This window comes from Pezoporus wallicus, unplaced genomic scaffold, assembly GCF_028554395.1.
Source record: "Pezoporus wallicus isolate ANWC-B61680 ecotype Strahan unplaced genomic scaffold, APGP_CSIRO_Pwel_v1 contig_8006, whole genome shotgun sequence".
NCBI lineage: Eukaryota > Metazoa > Chordata > Aves > Psittaciformes > Psittacidae > Pezoporus > Pezoporus wallicus.
In genome coordinates this window covers 568,755-594,486 of record NW_026635487.1, presented here as the reverse complement: position 1 = coordinate 594,486, position 25,732 = coordinate 568,755, and the positions used below count along the sequence as shown (strand labels likewise).

Below are 25,732 nucleotides of genomic sequence, written 5' to 3'. Positions count from 1 at the left end.
TCTTAGCTGTTTGTATCCGAGAATGTTGGTAGTTTTAGATTTTCTTTTGATGTTAACAGACCTTTCCAAATGAGCACGTGATGTGTATTGCCCAAGAAAAGCCAGAGCTAATTCCACATCAACGTTTTACTGAAACAACCTTTTCTGCTCTTTGGTTTCCACTGCCAAAGTTTACAGAGACTTTGCAAGAAATCTTATTTTACAGCTGATGCCTTTATTCCTTCTATACATATATATTTCAGATAACTAAGCAATCTGAGCTGTATTTCTGCTGATGCTTTGTGATGCTCTTTAGTACTACAGGAGGTTATGTTTGAAAAAAATGCACTGTGGAATAACCTCACTATTCCTAGCTAAACTGCTGGATTAATACCCATCCTCCACAGCTGTGGGAGTAAGCCCTAAAGTAGGTCCTTAGTTCTTAATTAATTTTTTGTTCTTTCAGACTCCTCATCTTGTAAACCTTAATGAAGATCCCCTCATGTCTGAATGTCTGCTTTACTACATCAAAGATGGCATTACTAGGTGAGGATTGGTGCTAATACACTCTGAACTCTGCTTCTTTGCTTGCTTAAATCCCCGTGCTGAAGACACCATGAGTTTAAATGATAATTGTACCTTAAGCTATTCAACTTGCAGGTACAAATAAAGCATGAGATTGCTGTAGGTAGAAAAAGTATAGAAATGGTCTTTACAACTTTGCTTTTAAAGCACAACCTCAAGTTGAAAGTAATGTGTGCAGTCACTTTATGAGGAGTTCATTACTACACCTGGGCAGTAAAAGAAAGCTTGGTATCCCTTCCAAGATCTAGGAAACCAAAAGTAATAAAACTTACTGAAAATGCCTTTGAGATTTTGATGGATGGAGGTTTGAAAACCATAATACTTGATAAAGGCAACTGCAATATGGATGAGTGTTCACTTTGTTATTTAAATAAACTTATCTGTAATGTATTCTGCATTCACAAATGGGAGATTAAATTTAATTGCCAGACTTGGAATTTAAAACAGATTTTATTCTAAAACTTCTTGTTGAGACATCTGGAAGAAGAGGAGGTGATATTTGTTATCTTTGGAGCACTAAGCCATGTTTGATTGCATAGTTTGTGTATTCCTGGGGACCAAATGGAGAAGAATGCACAAACAGGTGCTGTTGTGTGGTACTACTTAATATACATGGGATCTACTGAAAAGAGCATCAAACTCACAGAGAATTCAGCACAGAATGGTGAATAGAATATCTTAAGGCTTAAGAAATCATTTTAAGTTTTGGGCCTAGCTAGTTGACATTAGAAATACGTACGTAGTAAATAGAGCAAGTTGTTCATAAACATTAAGATATAGAATTAATTTGTCCATGTCTAGAATTGCTCAGATATTTGAGCAATGGGCATAAATCTTTGTACTTCAGGGATACAGCAAACATCTTGCTTCCTGGAAACTGCTTGTGGCATCAGATTATTTAGCAAATGCCTCCTGAGCCACTTTTGCACCTTTGTTAAAGTGCCAATGGTGATGATTGGAAGTGTGAAACCCACCACTGGAAGTGCCTGACACTTCTTTTTCTTCTTTGCATTTCATTGCTAAAGGGAGAAGGGGCTGCACAAAAGGGAAGGAAGCACATTAAATCCAGAGGTGTTTAACATTTCAGTTATCTTTGTAAATTACATCTTTTAAGATAGAGGAAACTTACCTTTTGTCAACCAGTTATCCTCCAGTTCATGGTAAATCTGGTAGGTTTTCTGCAATGCAGAGTCAAGTGTTAGTTAAAACCTATACACTTGAAGGATAGTGATAATAGTTTAGATGTTTTTCCTGGATATTTCTGGGCTGCATTGTCCTACAGAGTTGTAGAAGGTGCCTCATTTGCTGCTCTTGAAATATCTTCTGTGGTACCCAGGGTTGGCCAGGCTGATGCTGAGCGAAGGCAAGACATTGTATTGAGTGGGGCTCATATCAAAGAAGAACACTGTGTCTTCCGAAGTGAGAGGAACAACAATGGTGAAGGTAAAATACTACTTCTCCTAGCAAAATATTGCTGAATCTTTCACTCCTCACTTGATAGCTGGCCAGGGAATACTGACATTTGAAAGTTTCTCGTCCTTGAAGTAAACAGTTTTAACTCACTGTTTTCTTAGGGGAAGAAAATTAAATGGTAATAGCTTCAAATTGCAGGCTCCAGTCAGTGTAAGAGTTAACTTCTGATCTTGGTTAACTATAATCATGGAAATTCAAACAGAAAAAGATAATTTCCAACTGCAATATGTGGAGATGTCAGTAATATTGATTTTCTCATGGGGCTTTGTTTCATTTTTAGCCAACATGGCATCAAGAAGTGATTCACCTGTATCTTGCTTTGATATTAGCAGGAAGATGGGCAGGAAATGAGAGGCCTCTAGGGTTCACACACTTTGTTTCTGTACAGTGTTCTCCAAAGTCTCATTTGTCAATGTTCTTTTCTCCATAGTTATTGTTACTTTGGAGCCTTGTGAACGATCAGAAACCTATGTTAATGGCAAGAGGGTTGTGCAGCCTGTGCAGTTGCGCTCAGGTAAGAAATGTTAGAATGGCTTCTTTTGTAGACTCTCCATCTCAGAGTTCTGCTGCATACATGACATTTACATCATGTACAGAGAATGCTGGGTGCTGTTAAAGGACAGCAGTGTTGCCTTTCTGGATTGTACCTTTTAAACAAAAGTAGGTACCATTCTTTTCTTGGCACACAGTTAATTTTCTTTCCTTCTTTGCTGCACTCTAGTTGTAAGTGTATTTAAATATTCACTGCCACACAGCATCCTGCTTGTCCTTCTGCTTACCCTGATATTATTCAAATACATTCTTGCCCAAGCCTATTGCCCTTGGCAGTCTCAGTGAGACAGAGCAGACAGACTGCCAGTTGCCGATGGAAAATTCCCAGTTTCCTGGCAAAGCTCAGATATGACCCTCTGCAGTACAACAGCTTCTCTTTGCTCTCATTAGGTTTCCCACTCAGTCTCCTACATTCCTTTAGGAATACATGTGGGGGAGGAATTGCAGAGGAGGGATTTCCCTATATTATGGATTTTAACTAGTCTCTTTCAAGCTATGATACTTTCTGTGTCCCTCTCCCATTTTATTACTGTTAAAAAACAGAAAATAAACAAAAAGCCCTCCTCTGGGTTATTTGCACCAAGTGAGTATTTTTATGTAGCTGAGTGTTACTGACTGCAGCACAAGTCTGCACAATTGAAGGAAGAACAGTTTTTGCTGTTCAGTGCCTGCATATGGCTCATATTGAATACCATGAGTTTATCATTTAGTGTAATTACTTTCTCTTCAAAGAAAGCATGTATATATAATTGAAGTACTAGAATATAGACATGGTCTCTGACATCTTTAAGAGCCTGTATGTTAGTAATATATTAATAAGGGCAATTTTGGTTGCTTTGGAGGTCTATTTACTAGGATGCCTTTTTAAAATTAACTACATTAATATGTTCTCTGGAGGAGCAGAGACATTCTGCTGGCTTTAATCACACACGTCTTAGGCTTTGTGCACATGTGGTATCTCTAGGATTTCAGTGAAAGACTTAATATTAGATTTCTTCAGCTCTTTTGACATTAGTATAAAAGCTATAAAATCCTTCCATAAATCCCACTGATTAGGATACATTAATCACATCTTAAAGAAAAGCAGGCACCGTGCCTTCTAGTGTTTGAAGTTTGGCTTTTCCAAGCTGAAAATTCTGCTGAAGTGGCTTTTGTCCATGTTTTGGCTCTGTCACTGGAGGAGGGAGATGGAATTTCACGATATGGTTTATTTATTGCAACTGTTGGTCAGTCTCCGAGTTTGTCCTTTAATTTTTTATGAACTCTGCTGGGATATTAGGTCAGACCCATGAGGGTGGTGACCTTTCTGAGCACTGCTTATCAGCAGTGGCTTGTTCTGTACAAACCAGGCATTCTGTTTTTTTCTTGTCATGTACTTAACTTCAGTATACACAGAAATCCTTATAGGGCAGTGCTGTCATTCCAGAGGATAAATGGGATGAATCATTCAGTAATATTTTCCAATAGTTCTGAAATCCTTACCTGAAAGAGTTAATTTCTGTTCCTATATTTAGGCAATCGTATCATCATGGGTAAAAATCATGTCTTCAGATTCAACCATCCAGAGCAAGCACGAGCAGAAAGAGAGAAAACACCATCAGCTGAGACTCCCTCTGAGCCAGTTGACTGGACATTTGCTCAGAGGGAGCTTCTGGAGAAGCAGGGCATTGACATGAAGCAAGAGATGGAGAAAAGGTAACAAATAACTCAAAGTTCTACCTGAAACAAGGAGGCAGATGTAGGTTATTTGGGTGGTGTCTCTGCAGAACCTAAAGCTACGTTCTGCTACATAGCATCTCTGCTCCCTGTGGTGAAAGTTCAGAAAGCTTCCCTATTTCAGTTCAGTGTTTCAGTGCTGTAGCTCCTTTAAAAAACACAGGTAAGCACTTGCTACTGACCCTATAGACCTTTTGGTGAAGGGCTGAACTGCAGTTACCAGAAGTTACACTTCTATAATAGACAAGTGACAGTTCCTTTTAAAGTGGAGTGACTTTTACTCTTGTAACTGTAATTGAGTGGGTTGTGCATATAGAGCACACTAGCATGAAGATAATGACCTCTTGACTACTTCTATTTTTTTGTTCATCTCCAGATTACAAGAAATGGAGATATTGTATAAGAAAGAGAAGGAGGAAGCTGATCTCTTGCTGGAGCAGCAAAGACTGGTATGTGTCCTTACTTTAGATTACCTATACCTTTGGCAAACAGTAATTCCTGTCCTTGCTTAGCTGAAAGTTTAGGAAACCTGCTTGGGTTGTCTGCACAATGCAGTTCTCTCTTTGCTTTCAAATACTTTGTGTCTACAGTGAATTATTACCAGTGTGAATGAGCTCCTTCATCTTAATTCAGAGATTGTAATTGACAATGAAGAGTCTCTTGTTGAGACAGGTTGGATTTCTTGCAACTTAACCTGAAAGAAGGGCATTTCTATGCTCTTGCGTTTTTTGAAGTACCTTTACAGTAGTCTAACCAGCTACTTCTTGGGATGTTTGCCTTTATTTTTGTCTTGGATCACCAGAACACACTAATTTTGTGCTATCAAAGAGATTCCTAGAACATGGTTACACTAGGTTTATTTTTTTGAATGATGTCTGAAAATGTTGCTGCATTGTGCATGTTTTAACCCTTCTCCCTCCCCTGCATGGAGTTCCTTTTAAGGGTCTTAATGGTACACATGCCGATGGTGGGGTTATGACTAAGGAGCTAAGGGAATGTTAACTCGCTCAGAACAATGGAAATTCCACCATTCCACCTATTTCTTCAATAGGAAGTCTGATAAACTCAGTCTGACATAGGAAGACTTCAGTCTTCTCACAACAAGTGTCTTCTGAAGTGCATTACAAGTAGAAATTCATGCAGTCCTCAAGCACCCTGTGAATTTTAAAACCAAGCCCAGGAATGTAACCTAGATAACCTTAGGAACTCTGAGTCTCCTGATTCTGCTTTAACTGCACTGGGTTGTCTTTTAGCCAGAACGCAAATGTAATTGTGCCTGAATTCTCATAAAAATCTCAAAATCGGGATTCATTTGCTTGTAGTATTAGTCTGAGACCACTAAAAACTGTGGGTTAAGTGCATTCTGGGTTTTAAACTGTAGAGCTCTCCCTCTTCTTCCCAAAACAGAATGGGGTAAAGTACTGTGGCTTCCACAGGCAGAAGCTACATAAATTCTTATTTTAAAGCTTATATTATACACTTAAAGACTTCTGCATCTCCAATTATGTCATTGCAAGGGGCTAATTTCTTGGATGGAGAGGAGTGGTGGCAGAGTTTGAACCGAAGCAACACTTCGTTCCAAAAGGAAGTCAAGATGTGACTAATGTAACATTTCATCTCTGCATTTTTATAGTTAAAATTGGCATAGCTGAAAGTAGGAAGGCAAAACTCGGTTCAGTGTGTAAAGGAGATGCAAGTAATGGAATTCCCTCCCTCAAATTTTAGCTGGTAGGCATAAGCTAATCTATTGTGTGAATTAAAGATGTGAGAATTGGCTGTCTGGGGACCTGCTGCAGATAAAGCTGCATTTATGAAAGTGTGAAGGGAATTTGTTTCCCCATATGCATAAGATTAAGGGGAAGTTCTTTAGATAGTTGGTTGTTTAATACTGTAATAAAGTTGCTGATTTCTTTAAGCTGATTTTCTTCTGGCTGATTTCAATTAGTGGACAAAGGTGGAAGACTATCCTACATGCATTATTCATGTAGCTCCTGAAGGACACCATACCTAGTTGTAAGGGATCATATTAAATGAGATCGTTGGTCTGTTAAGCAGTGTGCTGCCTATCACAGTGCTTAAGAATATTTCAGATGACAGCACAACTTCTTGACACATCATTTCTGTGTCACCATATACAGAGTCTGGAATGGACAGGATTAATGCATTCATGCAACAGTCGTTGAATAATGATTGGGAAATCTGGGAATGCATTTCAGCTTGTGTACCTTAAAAGTATTTACATTGCTGTGATATCCAGCTGCAATATCAGGTTCTCTAACTTACTGCTATGTAAGACTGATATTGTAATAGAGATATTTTTCTTGGACTATAATCTTGGATATAAGAAGCTGGCTGATCCTGTTTACCAGATTGTTTTGGGTTTGTGCTGAGATTCCAACCAATTTTCCAGCCACTATTACTAGGGAATAGAAATAATCATTCTCCATTTTACAAATGGAATGTGACGATGTGTTTAACAGTGCTAAAATTATCTTCCTGGTTTTCTTGGTCATAATGCCTGTGACCACTTGATATTAGAATGTGGGTATATACCAGTATTGGTCTGCTTAACCTCTGAGTGCACATAGGGCAATGACCACAGAGTGTCTCTTAATCAGCTTTTTATACACAAGGCATGCTTTACCCATAAGTAGTAATATGGTATTTTTGTAACCTATAAGAATAATCCTGTGGAACTTGTGACTTAATGTTTAGTAGTTCATGTTTTGCCTTTCTGGATGTAACCATGAACGTGCACATTGTACAGTGTCTTCCTCCAGGGCATCTTTTGTTTCAACTACAATATGCAGTATGTTAACAGCTGCTGTTTCCTTAGGCCACAAATTCTGTCAGCTGTAAACTCACAAAGAGTTTATGTTCTGTTTCTGAATCAGTGTTTTGTTTCTATTTTGACCTAAACTAGAAGTTGATACTCTAATGCTATTCTGAAATATTAAAAATACATTAAGTCACAAGAGGCTCAAATAATGTGAATCTTAGGCTGTGGAGCTTGTTACCCATAGAACAGAGCAGTATTTCTTCTATTCTCTTTCATCATTCCCAAAACAAATTATATTGTATTCCCCATTCTTCGTGGTCTTCAAGTTTAGGAACCTGTGGTTCTGAGTCAGTGACCTGGGTTTCCTTTGGTTTTAGAGTAACTGGCTGTTATTATTCCTGATTTCTTATGTTTTATTATTATGTGAAAAAATAGGGATGTTAGATAGAGGTTTATTAAAGACCAAATGCTGTGTTTTATTGAAGATGTTTGGATCACAATAATATGTAGGACTTCTTGTTTATTAAAGAGATGTCTTAATAATCCTTTAAAGAAAAGTAGGCTGATTTTAATTCCTGGTTGCAGTAAGCAATAATGGATATCCTTAACTTCTGGTGGCAGTAAACTTGAACAAGCATTCCTAGCATATGGAAACCTGAAGCACTGCTCATTAAAAATCATTTAGCAAAAGGTGGAAAACTTGTAATGAAGAAGCAAAACACGCATAATTCGTAGCAAGTGTGTGGAAGCTCCAGGCTCTAGGGTTTGAGAAGAGGACAAATCAAGGATATCAAATAGAGAATTTGTATTAAAACAACATATAAACCCAATAAGTCATTACTGCTTCATTCTTCTGAAACATTCCTCGGACAGACAAGACTGTTAATGTTGGCTTTGCTTTAAACTAAGCAACAAGGTGACAAAAGGGGGGGAAAAAAACAACCCCAAAAAGCAAACCACAACCCACCTCTGAAACTCTGATTCTGGATATCCTTTTAGCTTGTAGCAAGTCTTGGAGTATGAGCCGCTGTCTTCACCTGTCATAGTGGCACTTACAGTCCTTTTAACATTGAACCTTTCGGCTGCTTCTGTTTCATTTTTTCTTATCGTCTAACACTTCTCTGGCTGCTATTGTAGTGAAGTGGATTCTAAACTTGAGCATCCCTGCAACCACGTGCAACGTTACTAACCAGTGTTAACCCGACTTACTCTGGCTGCTCATGACATCTTCTATGATGGCTGTTGTGTTCACCTACCTGGGGAGGATTTGCTGAAAGAAGCAACAGCAGGCACCAAGGCAAATGTGTGTGGCGGGGACTTGCATGTCTTTCTAGCATGTGTGAAGTGCAGTTTACACTTGGTTTTCAGTATTTTTTTCATTAGGAACTTGGTTTTAGTTGATTTATTTAAAGATTTTTGGAAGGGATTGGGAGGGAAGAGTTGAGATTATCTGGTATTTTGAGATGATGAGACTTTTAAATATAATGTTAATTTAGTGAAGAGCTCCAATTTTGACAGTCCATGACTCTTGAAGATACATTTTAATGCCCTAACACTCAGTCTTCAGGGAGTTCCTTATCACTTGTTCTATTTTGATTTTTGATTTAGTTTTCTTTGCCTGCTACTTCTTGTTTAGCTTTTCCATTTTCTTACAATTTTAATTTTGGTTATTTTGGGGCCACTTCTTGATTTTTGTTTTTCCAAAGGATGCAGACTCTGATAGTGGGGATGATTCGGACAAGAGATCGTGTGAGGAGAGTTGGAGACTGATCACTTCCCTGAGAGAGAAGCTGCCCCCCAGCAAGCTCCAAACCATTGTAAAAAAGTGTGGCCTCCCCAGCAGTGGGAAGAAACGAGAGCCTATTAAAATGTACCAGATACCCCAGCGTCGACGCCTTAGCAAAGACTCCAAATGGGTTACCATCTCAGACTTAAAGATTCAGGCTGTGAAAGAGATTTGCTATGAGGTAGCGCTCAATGACTTCAGGCACACTAGGCAGGAGATTGAGGCTCTGGCCATTGTAAAAATGAAAGAGCTCTGTGCCATGTATGGGAAAAAAGATCCAAATGAGCGTGAATCGTGGCGAGCCGTTGCTCGTGATGTCTGGGACACAGTAGGAGTCGGAGATGAGAAGATTGAAGACATAATGGCCAATGGTAAAGGCATAACTGATGTGGATGACCTTAAGGTGCATATAGACAAATTGGAAGATATTTTGCAGGAAGTGAAGAAGCAAAACAACATGAAGGATGAAGAGATAAAAGTCCTTAGAAATAAGATGCTAAAAATGGAGAAGGTTCTACCTCTGATAGGGTCTCCAGAGAAAGCTCAGTCAACCATAGCTAATGCTAAGTCTCCGAACTCTGCCAGTGTGGTGGATGTGGATAAGAAGCCTACGGATGACTTAAAAAGAAGCGAGAATGATGAGCTTGCCAAAGAGGAGCGTGTTTCCCAGTTAATGGCAGGTGATCCTGCTTTCAGACGTGGACGATTACGTTGGATGAGGCAAGAGCAGATCCGCTTTAAAAACCTGCAACAGCAGGAAATAGCAAAACAGCTCCGTCGACAAAACATGCCTCACCGATTTATCCCGCCCGAAAATCGCAAGCCCCGGTTTCCTTTCAAAAGCAATCCCAAACATAGGAACTCATGGAGTCCAGGCACCCATATCATTATCACAGAGGATGAAGTTATTGAGGTTCGAATCCCAAAAGAAGATGATAAGAGCAAAGAGGAAAACAAAGAGAAGGAAAGCAAAGCTGCTCCTAAAGACCCACAGCAGCTGTGGAATCTTTATGGCCCCCAGAGGAACCAAGATAACATCCAAATTAACAGGCAGCAGTTAAACACTCAGCCACAGCCCAGCAGCCAGCAGCAGCCATCACCTCAGTTGCGCTGGAGGAGCAATTCTCTCAATAACGGCTCTCAGAAAGGCTTGCGGCGCCAGAGCTCGGGCTCCTCGGAATCCCTGCACTCGTACAGCGGGCAGCAGAACCCGGACCTGCAGACTTTCCAGCAGAAACGGCACATCCACCAGCACCGCCAGCCTTACTGCAACCCCAGCAATGGAGGCGGGGTGGAAGGCGGCACAGCCAACTCCCACCCAAAGCAGACTGACCGGCCTAACCACTGTAACCAGTTTGTGACGCCCCCACGGATGAGGCGCCAGTTCTCAGCACCCAACCTCAAAGCGGGCAGAGAAACCACAGTATGATTAGTTGGCCAAGAGTAGGCTGGGGGAGGAGGGAAGCAGGGGCCGTTCTGGGTTATCACAGCGAAACAGCCAGGATTGGCTTTGCTTATGTCTTGCTTTGGGTTTTGTTTGGCCAGGTAGAACTTGCCACACAAACACAAGGTACCGGCCCTTCAGCCCGTTCAGTTTGCATGTGACTTGTTGAGGTTTAAACAACACTGATTGGAAGAACATCCTGAAAAATTAAACCCTTTTTTTGCCTAGACTAGAAGACTTGGAGGGGAGGGATGTGGAGGAGAGAACTTCCCGGCTAGCTCATTTACCAGGGTTTTTTGTGTGTGTCTTGGAGTATTTTTCTAATGCTGAAAATACTGTCTGGATCTTACAAAGTGCTGCCTTCCTCCTGTGTTTTACGTAGACAATCAAAAGAGGAATTTAGTTTATAGCATTGAATGTTCCTTGTGACCTTTTTCTTAGCGATACGGAAACTGACCATCTGGTTTTAAATTGATCTTGGCTCTTCAGAACAATATTTTCCACTCTTAACTCCAATTCTTAATGGTAATAATAACCTATAAACCAAAAGTTGTTGGCTGACAAGATACGTGGCTTTGTTTTATAGAGAAGTTAAGAAGAGCTGTTGAGTCACAACAGTCCCACTCCTTGAGTAGATGTCTTTTTTTTTTCCTCCTTCTGCTTAAGTTCATGATTATTGGTATTAAATTGCTGTGACAGTTAAACCTGCCTGAATGGAATTTTATGTCAGAATATATATATATTGCTGAAGCAATACTTTGGAAATAAGCTTTTTCTATTTCCCTTTGTATCTCTAAATATCATAGTTTTTAATTATTATACAGAGATTGTGGATAGAAATGATTTTACAACACTCTGATGCAGGAAGAAGCCTCAGAATGCTGATGCTTTCTGGTTTGTGTTTTCAGCTTTCTAAGGCATAAGCCTGGGGATGTTCTTGAAATAGTTATGAAGATTTATAGATCACTACTTCTGAATTGGCTGAATTCTCCTCAAAGATAGGAGAATTGAACTGCTTCACCTTAATGTGATACCTCATGTTAGTGCCTCTGGTCTTGGATTAAACCCCTGGTTCAAGACTTGTTTAATAAAGGAGAAGGTGACTTCGAAGAGAAAATAGGATTCATTTTCCTTCTCCCCACGCTCAAAATGCAAGTTAAAATGTTTAATATCTATTTTGATCTGAAGAGGGTCTGTACTTGCAGGAGATTTCCCATAAAACAAGTGCTTGCAATCCCTACTTCAGATTGTTTCAAATGAATTAGAGGAAAACTGTTGATTAAGGAATATGCTTTATGAGCGTGGACTTTTATCTCCATTGGAGAGTCCCAATTTTAACTACACCCTTTATTCTTTCTGAGTTTCTTTGAGTGCAAGACAAAATTGTGCTTACTTCTGAAAATCTGTGGACTTAAGTATAAGCCCATCTAAAGCTTTGAGGACTTATTTTGGTTTGAAATTTGACTTGAATACGTTTTTAAAACCAAAATTGGCTACTACCCTAGATCTGGTAAGGTAGGTCCACTTTGCAGTCTATTTGTGCTGGTTTGCACAAATAGTCTTTAATTTACTTGAGGTTGCTAATTTTTTTTGATGAAATATAAGCCCTACTGGTAACTGTTAGTTCTGCGTGTTTCAGTATAGCTGTAGATGAGTAGGAAGTGCCTTGAGCTTACTTTCCATCTTGGTTTTGTTTCCTGTCCTCCTTTTTTTGCCCCCTCCTCACCTGTGCACGCTGTAGGTGCTGGTTGCGACACATTACATAGCAGCCACTCACCATGTATGTATCTATTAATCAAGTGTCAACTCTTTAAGTCTCTGCACATGTGTTACTGATAGGATACTGGCCCTCTGAGGTAGGAGATACAAAGTCAGTCCTCTAACTGTCCTAAAAGAACATCACTTGGGAATTACTTTATGGCAGGTTTAACTTTGTGTCCAAATCCGGCTTTGTAACTTGCATTTGTCTCATGCTGTGGCCTACTTGAACAAAGGAAATAAAGCATCATATCCAAAAATGTCTTGATTCTTAAAGAAGCCTTGTAGGGGAGCAGTACTTTCTTTGAGCTTGAGTCAGAATTGCAAAGTGAGTTTTGGCCTTCAAGTACTATTTTGCTGTTGCCTTTATTTTAGAATCCAGTTTTAGTAGTACATTGCACTTTGGTTTTGTGCATGTCAAGAGTAACGAGTTCTTTCATATCCTCAAAAAGGCTTGGACTCTCTTAATGTGTGCTGGGGAAAATCCTCCCAATTCTGTAGGAATATGTGAGCCAAACGGAGTGAGTCTGCATGGGGTAGGTCCTGAGAGAAGATGAAACCAATTTTATCATGTCCCATTTTTGCTGAGGATAGTGACTGCCTATGTGAAATCACCATGTGATTGAGCATAGAGTGACTTTGAAGTCCATGCAACTATGTGTACTGACATGAGATAAAAACTCCGGCTGCTTGATATTTTAATGCTAGACACTAAAAGGATTTTGCCAACTTCAGCTCAGAAGTCTGAGCAGAAATGCCTAGGTAGTGGTGGCGATGATGATGAGCCATAGGTTGCACCAGTCTCTCTTGCCCCACTGCTTTAGTGCAGCACTACAACAACCCTGCTTATGCTGATGTTTTATGATTTGACAGAAAAGGGTAGTCAATGTCAAAATGGGGTCCAGTCTGCTCAGAGGAAGCAGCTTTTTTACCTGGCTTTTAGGAGGATATTACAGAAATGAAACTTGAAAAACAAAAGAATGGCCTATAAAAATAATTGCCTGCTCTAAGAATGGAATGTTAATTATAATGTAGTGCCTTATTTGATAGGGGAAGCAATACAAACTTGTGCATCTCTTGCACTATTCAGAAACACACACACCTCTCACTCCAAACTCTGTATTAATGAAGCTAATGAACAGTAATACAGCTTCTTCATAGAAGACAGTGTGGAAAGGCTTTCGGTTTAATGCAGATGTGGTATCCATGATGGGAGTGCTGGTTTAGTAAGCTTCATTGCCATTGCTAAGTGTTGATGTGCTGTGTGCTTTGACAGCTGGCTCATATCCACCTGTGCCTTAGTGATGATTGCTGAAATATCCTTTAAGACTCCCTAGGGACACATGGATTTGGGGCTGGGGGAAGTGCATGTCACTAACTCTCCTCTGATTGACTACAACAGCCTTTCTCAAGCAATCTAAATTTAGGGATCTGTCAAATTAGAGGATGCTATTTTTATCAGTACATTTAGCATAGTTTCTATATCTCCCTCACTGTTTGTCCTTTATCCTTTATATGTTGAAATTTGTTCTTTATCCTTTATATGTTGAAATCTGACTTGGATACTTCCCATTGAACCACTTCAGGAGCTGCCACATGAGAAATCTATGCTGTGTACCTATTTGTACTATAAAGAAAGCAGTGAGCTGCCTTTGAATTAAATGGGATTTTCAGATCTGTCCATTGTTTAAGAAAAAAACAAGTTGTGGATTGTCTTTAAGAGCAAGCATCTGCCTTGTGAAAAGCAGAACTGGTTTGTATTGTAACAAGTGCTCTTTCAATAAACTATGAAATACTCTTGTAAGTGTCAGACTTGTCTCAGTGAAATGGAAACGCAGTTTGATTGCAGGCTTCTAATTTTATTTCCTGTCTTGGGGTTGGTGTTGTTCTGGCAGAGTTAAAGAGGTTTCTCTAATTGTTCCTCAATCTGACTCTTGTAAGTCCGTCCACCCTGATTTTTCTGCTTCTGTATGTGAAAAGCAGCCTACACTATTTGTGTCCACTGTCACAAAACTCATTTAAGTTAAAATTCTAAGCTCTGGCAGAGAATACAGGGCTGGCTGCTCTCTGCCTGCTGAAGACAAAAGAAACAGGCTTTTATGCATACCTCAAATGCAGGAGGGAACCACACGCACTGCAGTACCATTGTGGACATCACATAGATCCGGAGAATCAAAGTTGTTATGGCACAGTGTTCTGCTTCAGAAGCTGGTCCAGTCTGGTCTTAAAAATCTTGGCCCTAGTTGGAGTGTCTGATTGTTTTTTTTCTGTTTTCATTAAAATCTGATTGTTGTGGCTTTAGATATTTCTGTGCCCATGGGCAAAATAAACTTTGCCTTCCCTTTGTCCACATTCATGGAGCTAATGATTTCAATCAGTCTGAAGCTATACAACAATTGAGTTCGAGTCGAGGGCAGCTTCTAGATGTACTTTTTCCTCTTCTAGCAGTTGAGGCACCTTTACATAGTACATACGGAATACACACTAAGTTATGTGTGTTTTATTGCTATTTAGATCTGGAAATGTTTACCTGGAGAGCTGCCCATCTCACAGTAGAGCAAACCACCCCCTGTTACAGTGCAGTCAGTGCACCTTCTGTGTGAGCCAACCTGAAGTTCATCCTTCATCTGTTACTCAACACCAGTTACTTGTAAATACTACCATAGTTTCAAGTGCCAGGAGGCAATCTCAGCCCTGGGTTGCTGCTTAGGGAAATGGTACCTGTTCTGTTTTTTCATTATGGGGAAAAAAACAGTTCTTAGTTTTAAGAGTAATTTTTGTTAATGTGGAGTCATTAAAAAGCGGCTGCTTCTATTCGGCTTTTATCTAGGTATTAAAATATACAGAAGATGCACTTACATGGCTCACAGGTCTGAAAATAGAGAAGACAAGAATCAGGTCTTTGAATGAATTTGATGTGCCTGGGTGTTTCATGCTGGAAGTAGAATTTTCACAGTGGAATGCTCCAGATTTTTGACCATTCCCTCTGCAGCTTTTCAGTTTCTCCAAAAGAATCTGGTCAAAGATTGTATTTAAACACTACCTGAAGAGCTTTTTGTTTTGTCATTTCTATCTAGCAGCTCAAAATGGCATCCTCAGATTACCCACTTCACACTAGAGGAAAACAAAGTATTTTACCCTTCCTTGCAAGTAAGAGAAGCTTGTTTCTGTCACTTCACATCTGACCTGTTTTACCTTGGTTTCAAATGTAAGAACATTATCTACAAAGACTGGGAAACAAAAGACCAGAGAGCATGCCTTTATGTGAATGAATTTGTAAGAGGAGTGTATTCTGGGTATTTCAGAACTGTAGATAAGTCTGAAACTCCTCATCAAGCCTAGAATAGGGCTTGGTTTTGTTAATCATTAAGAGTTTCAGAAAGAATATCAAAAGAAGGATGTATGTTTGTTTTGCTTGTAGTTCTTTTGCTGCTGGGCTAAGGTTTCCCTACACTGTAAGTATGTAGCCACCTTGGAGTGAATGAAACAGACACAGATGCAGAAGGAACAAATGAACTTCCAAAAGGAAATAAGAAAATTACAATGCAGCCCTCCTACAATGGCCATGTATCTTTAATAGTTGAGTTTTCTCTTCCTAAAGGTCATGGGTGTTAAACTCATGGTATTGAAAATACTCTACTTTTGAAGAACACATTTACCATTTTTTAATGCTAGCTCCAGGGAATAGAAACTACAGGAACACACTTCAAGTTTATCCCATTTCCAAATACTGTCTAAAAGTCTTTCTGACTGAACATGGGTTAAATTTGATGCAATCACATTATGGCAGTGTTAAGTGCTGTACTGTATAGAAACAAGTAAGGCAGCTGTTTAGGTGGGATGCTTAAACAAGATGGAAGGAAAATGTAAAGCTTTCCTTCTATAGCTGTTAGACTTAGGAATGCATTACTGCAAACAGTGCATTGGAGAGGAATTTTAGGAATTGGATCTGTGGAAAAGAGAAGGTTGGAGCACAAGATGAGTGGCTTCAAGAATTCTCCTTAATAAGTTGTAACTCTTTTGTAAAAATCCTGAGAAGCCAGTTTAATTGATGTAATGAGTGGCAAAGGATTATCTCCAAACAATAAAATACAGCACTGAGGTACGCTCTGAGACCAAGATCTGTTGTAAATATCCTGAATTTGTATTTGTTTGACCACCAAATAATAACAAGGTTATTAGGTCTTAGTAGCATTTATTTCAAGGCAGAATTGAATGAGAAGAAAATGCTCTTACACCGGAAGGTATTGTTGAAGTGCTCCTTGTGGAGCAGAGGTTTCTGCACAGACTGGTCTGCCCGCTTGCCAGGGTGGTGGTATTTGTATTCATCTTCTGGTGTATTAAACACACATGTGAGAATGCTGCTTGCATTCCAAGAGGAAAACCTAATTGAAAACGTCTTCCCCCCAACTGAAATGACTTTTTTGTATCAAAAGGCAAATCAGTGGTGCTGTTAATTCTCCTGTTTGAGAAAATGAAGGTGAATAATCCTCCCCTTTTACATTTATTTCTGTACTTTTCTCTATTTCTATCTTTTTCCTACCTCCCTGAAAGCAGCAAGCAGGTTCGCCCCCCAAAATCCCCTTTTCCCAGTCTTTAGCAAAACATAAATCCTAAACCTTTGCCTCTTACAGATACTATGAGCATGTGTATCTGATGATTTTAAACAGCACTGCTGTGTTAATTGTATTGGCCTCTGTCTTCTCTCTTTTCAAGGACAGATTACACTAAAACAATAGGTGTTGGTATGTGATCTCTGAGCTTTAACGGAAATGTCTTCATGTATTTTTTCTCTGTCTCTGTCATTCCATCTGAGGTGTTAGTCTCTCTTAACTGTTCTCCTTGCTTTTGTCTGTCCTCCTACACGGTATCTCCTCTCTCCCCGCAGGACTATGAGAGTAAGCTGCAGGCCCTACAGAAGCAGGTAGAGACGAGATCCTTGGCAGCTGAAACAACAGAGGAGGAGGAAGAGGAGGAAGAAGGTGAGTTTGAAGCTAAAACTAATTTGGACATAGCCAAGCCTAAAGGAACAGTTGCTACAGTATCTTTGCAATAGATAGAAAACTTGCTTTGGAAAGCTGTGAAGCACTTCATAGTTTCTTCATCTGTAATCTTCACAGCATAAAGATGTAAAATACCTATTCATGGAATGAATTCCACATCAGCAGTAGATATACATCCCCAGATTCCACAGATTCACAAACGAGATTAGTTAAACTGCAGTAGTCTTGAATTTGAAGGACTCAATCTCTTCGGCACTAACAGAGTTCACATGTCTTAAACCAAAATAATACTGTTGCCTTTCATTCCCGGTTTTGATTTTGAAGTTTCTTTTTGCTCTTTGGTAGGAATTCTTGGAATTCATGCTGTGACATGTCTGTATAACCCCATTTCTGACAGTAGTTCGAGTTTATTATTCCCATACTACTTGCTTTCATTCCACTGTTGCAGCATTTGGCTTCAAAACCTGGTAACTAATTGAAAATAATAGGAGTAGAATTTATCTTGTTTTCTCTGTTTCAAATCTCCTTCCTTGATCATTGTATCTCCACTGCTAGAGGTGAGGAAGTTTGAGTCCAATTTTTCCTCACTGAATAATAAAAATGCAGGGTTTTGTTTTCTGTTCTTCCCTTCCAGAAAAGGTGTTGAGAACTTGATGATGCAGTCAGCAGCAGTACTGACTGCTGTGGTGACTTAGAGAAGTCGCAGTGCTTTATTTCTTTCTTTGCTCTTCCTAGTGCCCTGGACACGACACGAGTACGAACTTGCACAGTGGGCTTTCAGGAAGTGGAAATTTCACCAGTTTACTTCCCTGAGGGACCAACTGTGGGGAAATGCAGTCTATCTGAAAGAAGCCAATGCCATCAGTGTGGAATTAAAGAAAAAGGTAGGGACACGCAAAGTAGCTTTTGAATTTTCTGACTCATCTGTTTTGACTGTATAATCCTGCTTCAAACACTTAGAGTTACTTGTAGTCTTTAAAGTTATATGTCGACTGCTTATTAGTTTGGGCTTTAAAAGGGTTCAGAAAATCATGAGTCTCTGATTCAGGCTTTTGGCTGGCTGAACATCATCCCATGCAAATCTGGTTGATATATTCTCCTCTTTTTCATTTCCCTTGTGCTGTTCCTGTCAGTATCATAAACACATGTACATATACATCTCCCCAGGGCCCGGTCTTTTCCTTTTTGCTTGTAACTTGATATGGTCGTTCCTCTCCCCAAGAGAAGTGGGTGCTGCAGGATGTGCTAAGTTTATAGTTTTTCCAGACGTTTGGTAGCTGGGCCTATAAAGGCAAGATATTTGTACTAAGCTGAAAAATATGCTTTATGGCATTTTGAGGGGGGAAGAGTGATGTATAAAAAGCCCTGAGTCTGTTCACAGAGATGAAAGTCAAACTGGCTTCATTTGTTGCCTTAGATTAGGTGTCTGTCCCCGTTGTGATGCTGGTATGTGACTTCTCAGAACTAAAGTAATATTACCTTTTCTGTTCAGGTGCAGTTTCAGTTTGTCCTGCTGACAGACACCCTCTACTCACCCCTGCCACCAGAGCTTCTGCCCACCGAGCTGGAGAAGATCCGGGACAACAGGCCTTTCCCCCGTACAGTGGTAGCTGTAGAAGTCCAGGATCTGAAGAATGGAGCAACGCATTACTGGTCCTTAGAAAAACTCAAGTATGTAAATATTACTGGAGAACAAGATTCCTTCTATCCAAAGAGCTTCACTGAAAAATGTCACCCATTGCTGTTCATTCTGTTGTTTTTTCTCTGTCCTCCCAAATGCCAGCTTTCTAGACAGTGTGGTATGTTTTAAATACCAGCTTCCAAGATTTTTTTTATCAAGTGCTTTTGTTCTCCAGCATCTTACCTTGCTCCCACGTTTAATTTTTGTCACTTAAGGTTAGACTTTATTCATAAGTCTAATAAGACTCATCACAGCTCATCTGTGCATAGCGGTTTTCATTCCTTCCACTGCAGTCGTTTCCTTGCTGCCTCTTATTATAAAACCTCCTGATGTAGGGCATAATTTAGAATAAACTTAAACAAAGACTTTATTTCTATCAAAGCTGCACAGATTCTAACTGCAATCTGAATAATTTTAATCATATATTTACAAAGAGGGAAAAGGCAAATGTCTTTTCCCCATTCTCTAAATACTGACTGAAGAGCTTTTTCTTCCACTAATGACTTCCAGATGAAGGATCTTGCAGTGGGAAACACTTGTTTTCTTCTCTAAAAGAAATAAATAATGAAAAGTCTGTAATGGAACCCATTCACTTTTGATTTAAAATGCCAACATTTCTGGAGTGGAATGCAAAAAACTGCCTAAATTACTCAGTAACTTTGATGCAAAAAAGGCAAAAAAAGCTAGGCAGGTATTAGATGTTTAAGAAGAATACTCAGAAGTTTGAATGCAATTTGAAAGCCATATAAACTTCTGCAGTGACCTCGCCTCGTGTTTAATGGTTTTAGCCCACAAAATTGTTCCCAGAATCCCTAACATGTCAGAGAACTAGTATAGCATCAAACTTAGGGGTATCGACTCCTCTGTTCTTTATTCTCTCTTTCCTACGTGTAATTTGGTATAGGTGTAAGCAGTCTGCCTCACTTGGTGTTTCCTGCCTTATTTTATTCACTCTCTATTAATTTTTAACTCCTGCTTTCTTGTACACAGGCAGAGGTTGGACCTGATGCGTGAGATGTATGACAGAGCTGGGGAGATGGCATCTAATACACAGGAGGAGAGTGAAAGCGCGATGACAGGCAGCGACCCCTTCTATGATCGCTTTCATTGGTTCAAGCTTGTTGGGAGGTATGTGACCATGATCTCAACTGCTGGTGCACTGGTAACTCTTGTCAGCTCGGGATGAACTTGGACTTTGGATGTGGTTATAAACTGTGTGGCCGCTAGTGTTAATTGTGTCTGGTGTCTTCCTGGGATTTCTGATAGACTTAAAATGTAGTGAAGAGCAGAAAATACTCTTTAGAGTGTTGCCAGTTCTGGTGTAACCTTGTAGGATCTGCTTTGATTGAACCCTTAGTAAGTTACAAGTTTAGCTTACAAAAATGCAGTTAGCTAAGTTCTATCTGAAGTCACTGTGTCAGAGCTGTGAGAATAATGAGCAACACTGGAAACTGAGGGGAAAAGTGGTCCAGGGCCTTACTTTTAATGTATGTGGTTCAAATAGTTTGGTCAAACCCTATGGCAATACCTAATGTCTGATGGGATTCTTTACTATTTCCTGATGTCAGCTGCACCTTTACAGTATTTTCTATTTACAAAAACGCTACGTGTTGGAAATAAGAATTGTAGCTGTGTTAAATGGGTGTGCTCTCAATAACTGTATGTTCAGCCATGTATATACTCACTTTTCATTTGCTTTCTGCTCAGTTCAAGGATGCTCTCCTTCCTGACTTTGTTAGCAAGCCCGCCCTTTACATTTCATTGCAGTCCAGATGGTTTGAAGCCTTTGCTTGTCGCTCAGGTGGTCTCTGTGCTGCTGAACCCAGGACAGGCTGTTAAATGAAGCATTCTTCTTTCCCCTCCCTCTGTTAATTGGTATTCCATTAACCGATATCTAGCTCCCCCATATTCCATGGCTGCGTGAATGAGCGTCTTGCTGATCGCACGCCCTCCCCCACTTTCTCCACGGCTGACTCCGACATCACTGAACTGGCTGATGAACAGCAGGATGAGATGGAGGACTTTGATGATGAGGCCTTTGTGGATGATACTGGCTCCGACGTTGGAACTGAGGAGGGATCAGACCTCTTCAATGATGGGCGCGACCCGTTTTACGACCGATCCCCTTGGTTCATTTTAGTGGGAAGGTTGGTGAGGTTACTGTGAGAATGGCCAAAAGGGACCAGCTCTTGCTGTAGACTGCAGTGGCTTTGCCTTGTGCTGCACAGAATAGCTTGTCAAGCCAGCCAAAATATCTATATACATAAATTGGAATTCCCAGAGAATGAGTATAGTTTAATATTAAATTCTAATTTCCCATGTCAGAGGCCATGAAGACCTAAATAATGAGAAAAATACCCCTTAGATGTGACAATGTGAGGAAATCTGTTTCTAGAGAACTGTCACAACATCGAATGAATGTGGTTTTGCTTGTGTACAGTATTTGAGCATTTAGAAAATGCTCTATTTAGCCATTGCAAGGTCACTGAGCTAGTACCGTAGTATGTAATCATTCCATAGAAGAGAATTTCACGGTATGGTGGAAAGTTTTCTAAGTCCAATCCAATAAATCCATTTTTTGAAAACTCACCTGTCTGAAGAGGAAAGATGGCATGAGGAGAAAGAAGAATGGTCCTTTCTGGATGAGGAAAAGTGTATTCTTTGAGATGATTTGGCTTCTCAGATGATGCGTGACTCTTGGTATCAAGTATTAACATAGTGAAAGGTCGAGTTGCAATAAAACAAGTGGTAGTTTGCATGATTTCTTCACAGATCATCTTGCTCAAACATGTTATTCATGACAAGAAACATATTATTTAGGGACTTTGTTTCCTTCTCTTCTGCTCCGCCTCCCCAAGTTATGCCTTTTCCATCTCTCTGTAAGCCAATCTATGTTAAAACAATAAGGGTTACCACAGGTGTTGTATAAAACAGAGTGCAAGAGCTTGCCTTCATCCTTTTCTGTGATGCAGCAGGGAAGACTCATGGTCAGGAAGGCAGGTTCTTTTTGCAGCTTCCTCAAATGCAGGAAACTTCCTCACATTATTTGTGAAAATGAAGGGCTGAGTTTGTCAGTCTTTTACCAAGCTTTTAGGTCAGTTTAGCTGTATTGTCTAACTTCATTCTTTGTCTGTAGTGGACCTATTTATTTTGCTGTGCTTAAAAGTTGGAACTTCCTTGATTTAGTGTTTGAAACAAAAATTACAGTTACTAAAGATGCAGGAAATTGCATTAATCCTCTTTGATCTCTGTGAATTTTTGCCCTTATATGCAATGTCTAATAATGTGTTTTATAAAACTTAACCCTTTCAGGTTTATCTGATCCACAAGAGTCAGTTTGGGAAAGCCATCTTAACTGGCTTGGATGTGGTCATCAGCTAGTCACAGCATATGTGTGCTGTTTGCAATGACTGGGACTGCTTTGTGGTACCAGTGCTGGCATCCTAGCACACTCTCCTGTTGTGTGTTCTTTTGGAGCGGGACCTTCAGTGCTTGGGAAAAAGGGGAGCTATTCATCTTCATTTCACAGACTCTTCAGGAAGCACAACACAAGCTGAGCAAATAGATTGTACAATGGAAACAGGCGTGCTTCCTGGCAGTTACACAACTTGCTTCCCATTTCCATGTATTAAAAAGAATACTGAGCTCTGTTTCTGCAGACAGCCATGCGAAGCTGCAGCAGCTAGGCTTGAACCATGCAAGCAGCACATACTAAAGAACTCGGGCTGTAAATTGCATTGAGGAGTGAAACTTCATTTGTAGTATCTCTGAGTAGACAGCTGAATGACTTTTCCCAGTTGTTGGTTTCTATTCTGTTCTTCTATTCTTGTTTTGGTCTTTTGTGCTGATTCTGTCACAGAAAGCAGTTAGGCTGTTTAGCACCACTGAGTAGAAACTATTTTGATTCTCCAGTGTCTTGCAGCATGAGAATTCTACTTCTGAACAGCGTGACTTCTAAATACCAGGGGGTAGGTCCATCTACGTAGATACTGTCTTGAGCACAAGGTAGCATTGAATTTATAACAAACCCCAAGTCCCTGAACGCTTTAAACTGTGTACTGGTTTGTATATTGTGGAACGTGTAGGACAGAAATAAAATAGGCTTTAATACTTTTTGGGGGGGTTATCAGCAGTAATAAGTCCAGGCCATGAAGGAGAGGAGGAGGAGGAATTGATCACGTAGTTATCCAACTCCTTGGGCGTCACAGTATTTCCTTTACTCTCTGTGCTGTGACTGTCTTATTTGTACCTGTTAAAGAGAAGGAAAACAAAGAGCTGGTCCCTTTAGCCATCTCTTCTGGCATGCTGGGCTATCTTTAAGGCTGATTCTATTTAGTGGTGTGACATAGCAAGCATTTGCTATGTTTCTAAGGGAGGTGGGAAAGGACTGTGGGGCATTTTATTTGAATCTCGAATTGATGTGGTTATTTAAAGAACATGTCATCCTTCTGAGTTCTGTTGGTTTTGTTTTGACTTTTTCTTTTAAAGAAATTTGTGTTTGTTAAATTTAAGTTCTAGTTTTGTTGTGAGTATGCCATTTACCTCACCAATCTTTCTGCTAATACAGCTCCCCCTCTTTCAGTCTGCTGGGCTAAGGTGCAAGGGGACACTCGCAGATAGGATGTTGGGGGAGTGAGAGTGCTCCCAGATGTGGGAAGAGGAGGAGGAGAGCCTTAACATTTCATCCACTCCTAACTTGGTACTGTCTTGTGATGAAGCAGATGGAATGGCACGGGAAGGCAGGATTGCTGCATAAACCAGTTCTTTTCTCTGTACAGCAAGTGTGCTCTTGCTCTCCATTCTACAGAAGAGATCCAGCGTTATCGGCACCAAACAGGAGGCTTAAAACTTTTTGCATGATTTGCTTTTCTTTCTCTAAGTTAAACTGATTCCAGGTGACTGGATGGAGGGAAGTTAAGGAAGATGAGAAATACTGTATTTTTCACTTGGGATGGTCATTGAACTGAGGTGGCAGAATTGGATCTGCTCACAAAGCTGAATCCTCTGGCTGTCATGTGTTGAACAGCAGCTTTGGAACTTTAGCCATGCAAATAAATACCTGTTTTCATTTTTCATGCAGTTAATGCTTTCCACCAGTTTGGCTTTGAAGTAGGAATACTTCTATAATGACTGCCTCGTTTAGTTAGTGAAGCTGTCACATACATATCAATGCAAAGCTACGTGCATCCCTTTCTATTGGGGAAAAATGTCCGTTCTCCCTAGCTTGAAATGTGGTTTTCAAACTGTGTGTGTTTTCCGTGGTGAGCACATGACTCCATACCTTCATGAGCGCCGTCTCTGGTCCAGTCCAAGTGAACGATCCCAGTTTGTTAGTGGGAGGGACTGTTTTCTTTCTGGTGGGATGCTGCTTTCTCAAAGAGCAGCACCTGCAATTGCAAAGGTAAAAATGGAAATCTTTTTATTTTTAGAGGAAAAAAGGAAAATATGCTAAACATTCAATTTTAGTACTTGAAATTTAAGTCTCTTCTCCTTCCCTTCCCCTGCTTTATTGGTGCTTCCCTCACTTTGGAGCAGACTGAAGAGGAAATAGATCCTAATCATAGTCAAGTGTTACGTTGCAGTTGTTCTTTTGTTGTTGTTGATGTATGGTTTTGTTCATTTTTTGTTGTTTTGCTACTTTTAGAGCCATATTAATCATTCTCTTCTCTATTGCATTGTGTCACCACTTTGGTTTTTTAGTAGCATTATTTTTGTCCCTTTAGTTCACAACTGACACCTCTTTGACTACCTTGTCATTTCAAGAGAATTCATTCATTCTGGGAGCAGGCATGTGAAACCAAGGAGAAACACTCTGGTCCTTAGCTGTGTGTCACAAGGAATTGAGTTTGAATCAGTCTTGCTGTGTTCACAGAACAAATTCCATAGCTGATGTCTCCAGACAGAGGCAGTGAACATCTTTATTTCTCTCCCAGTCCTCTTGTGTCATGCAGGACTTTTCCCTCTGAATATTAAACAGTAACAGTTATAAATCTGAGTAATTAACTATACTTAATAATAAAGACTAATAAAAAAGGACTGCAAGAAGGAAACCTTAAACAAATGACTGGTGTTTAGTGTAACTCAGTATGCATAAATTCATTAATTGCTTAGTCACTTACAATGTAATGATTGGTGAAACTCTTGGTTAAACTTCTATGCATGTCAGTACTCTTCTGAACTCTGAAACAGCTCCCTTAAATCAAGCCTTTCATTTGTTCCCCTTGTTGAGAGCCGTTCTGTACTTGACTCATTGGGCTTCTCAGCATCTGAAGTTTTCTCATCACACTGCAGTGTGGTGTTCTAAGAACTCAGTTCATTGCAGAAGTTAAATAACTTCATAACATTAGTCTAACTTTCAATTAAAGATCTGTACAATAAAACTTGTTAACTTATTGTTCCAAACCAGACCCTGCTTGATTATAACTTCAAAGGGTAGTGTTATGGCAGGATTGTCCAGTACTGGGCCTAAATGCTGCTTTTTCTATTGTAAATTGTAATTTCTAAGTTATTGCATGAGAATTCTGTTGTGTTGCTTGGTTTGGTTTTTATAAAAAAGGAAATAAATACAATACTCCTGAAGATATTTAGCTGTGAAGACCATCAGTCTTCCACTGTCCATACACCCAGTGAATCTTCCAAGAAACCTAAGAGGTGACTCACGGTTTATTGGAGGTTTCTGATTACTCTCTGTATGGTGTTACCAAATGAACATGGAGAGAGAAAACATTCAGTTAGTCTGTTTTGAATGGTGTTTTTATATGTTCAGTAAAATATTTGAGGCTGTGTGAACACAGTAGATCAATTCCCTTTTAATTTATCACTTCAAACCACTCATGGGGTGGAAAACTCAAACAATTCTTTATACTCAGTAGTTCCTTAGACTTTTGTCATCTTGCTAACAGCTCCATTTACAACTGTGGTGCATCTAAAATTACCTTCTTTAAAGTCATCATCTTCAGTTGTGTCCTTCATATGT

The 25,732-nt window shown here is 39.8% G+C and overlaps 1 protein-coding gene across 10 annotated transcripts in view; it reads left to right on the top strand.

Annotated features, from left to right (window-relative positions):
* The window catches only part of KIF1B (kinesin family member 1B), a 95,307-nt gene that overhangs the window by 42,509 nt on the left and 27,066 nt on the right, over window positions 1-25,732 (top strand). For 6 of the 10 annotated variants that reach the window (XM_057431684.1, XM_057431643.1, XM_057431673.1 and 3 more), the window contains 10 exons: window positions 446-525; window positions 1,901-2,007; window positions 2,468-2,551; window positions 4,104-4,284; window positions 4,682-4,754; window positions 16,961-17,054; window positions 17,811-17,959; window positions 18,568-18,746; window positions 19,747-19,884; window positions 20,655-20,903. In XM_057431684.1, the coding sequence (XP_057287667.1) occupies window positions 446-525; window positions 1,901-2,007; window positions 2,468-2,551; window positions 4,104-4,284; window positions 4,682-4,754; window positions 16,961-17,054; window positions 17,811-17,959; window positions 18,568-18,746; window positions 19,747-19,884; window positions 20,655-20,903 (1,334 nt within the window). Of the gene's footprint in view, window positions 1-445; window positions 526-1,900; window positions 2,008-2,467; window positions 2,552-4,103; window positions 4,285-4,681; window positions 4,755-8,790; window positions 13,877-16,960; window positions 17,055-17,810; window positions 17,960-18,567; window positions 18,747-19,746; window positions 19,885-20,654; window positions 20,904-25,732 lie in introns of those variants that run through there. The other 4 variants (XM_057431707.1, XM_057431699.1, XM_057431690.1 and 1 more) reach the window with 2 other exon arrangements.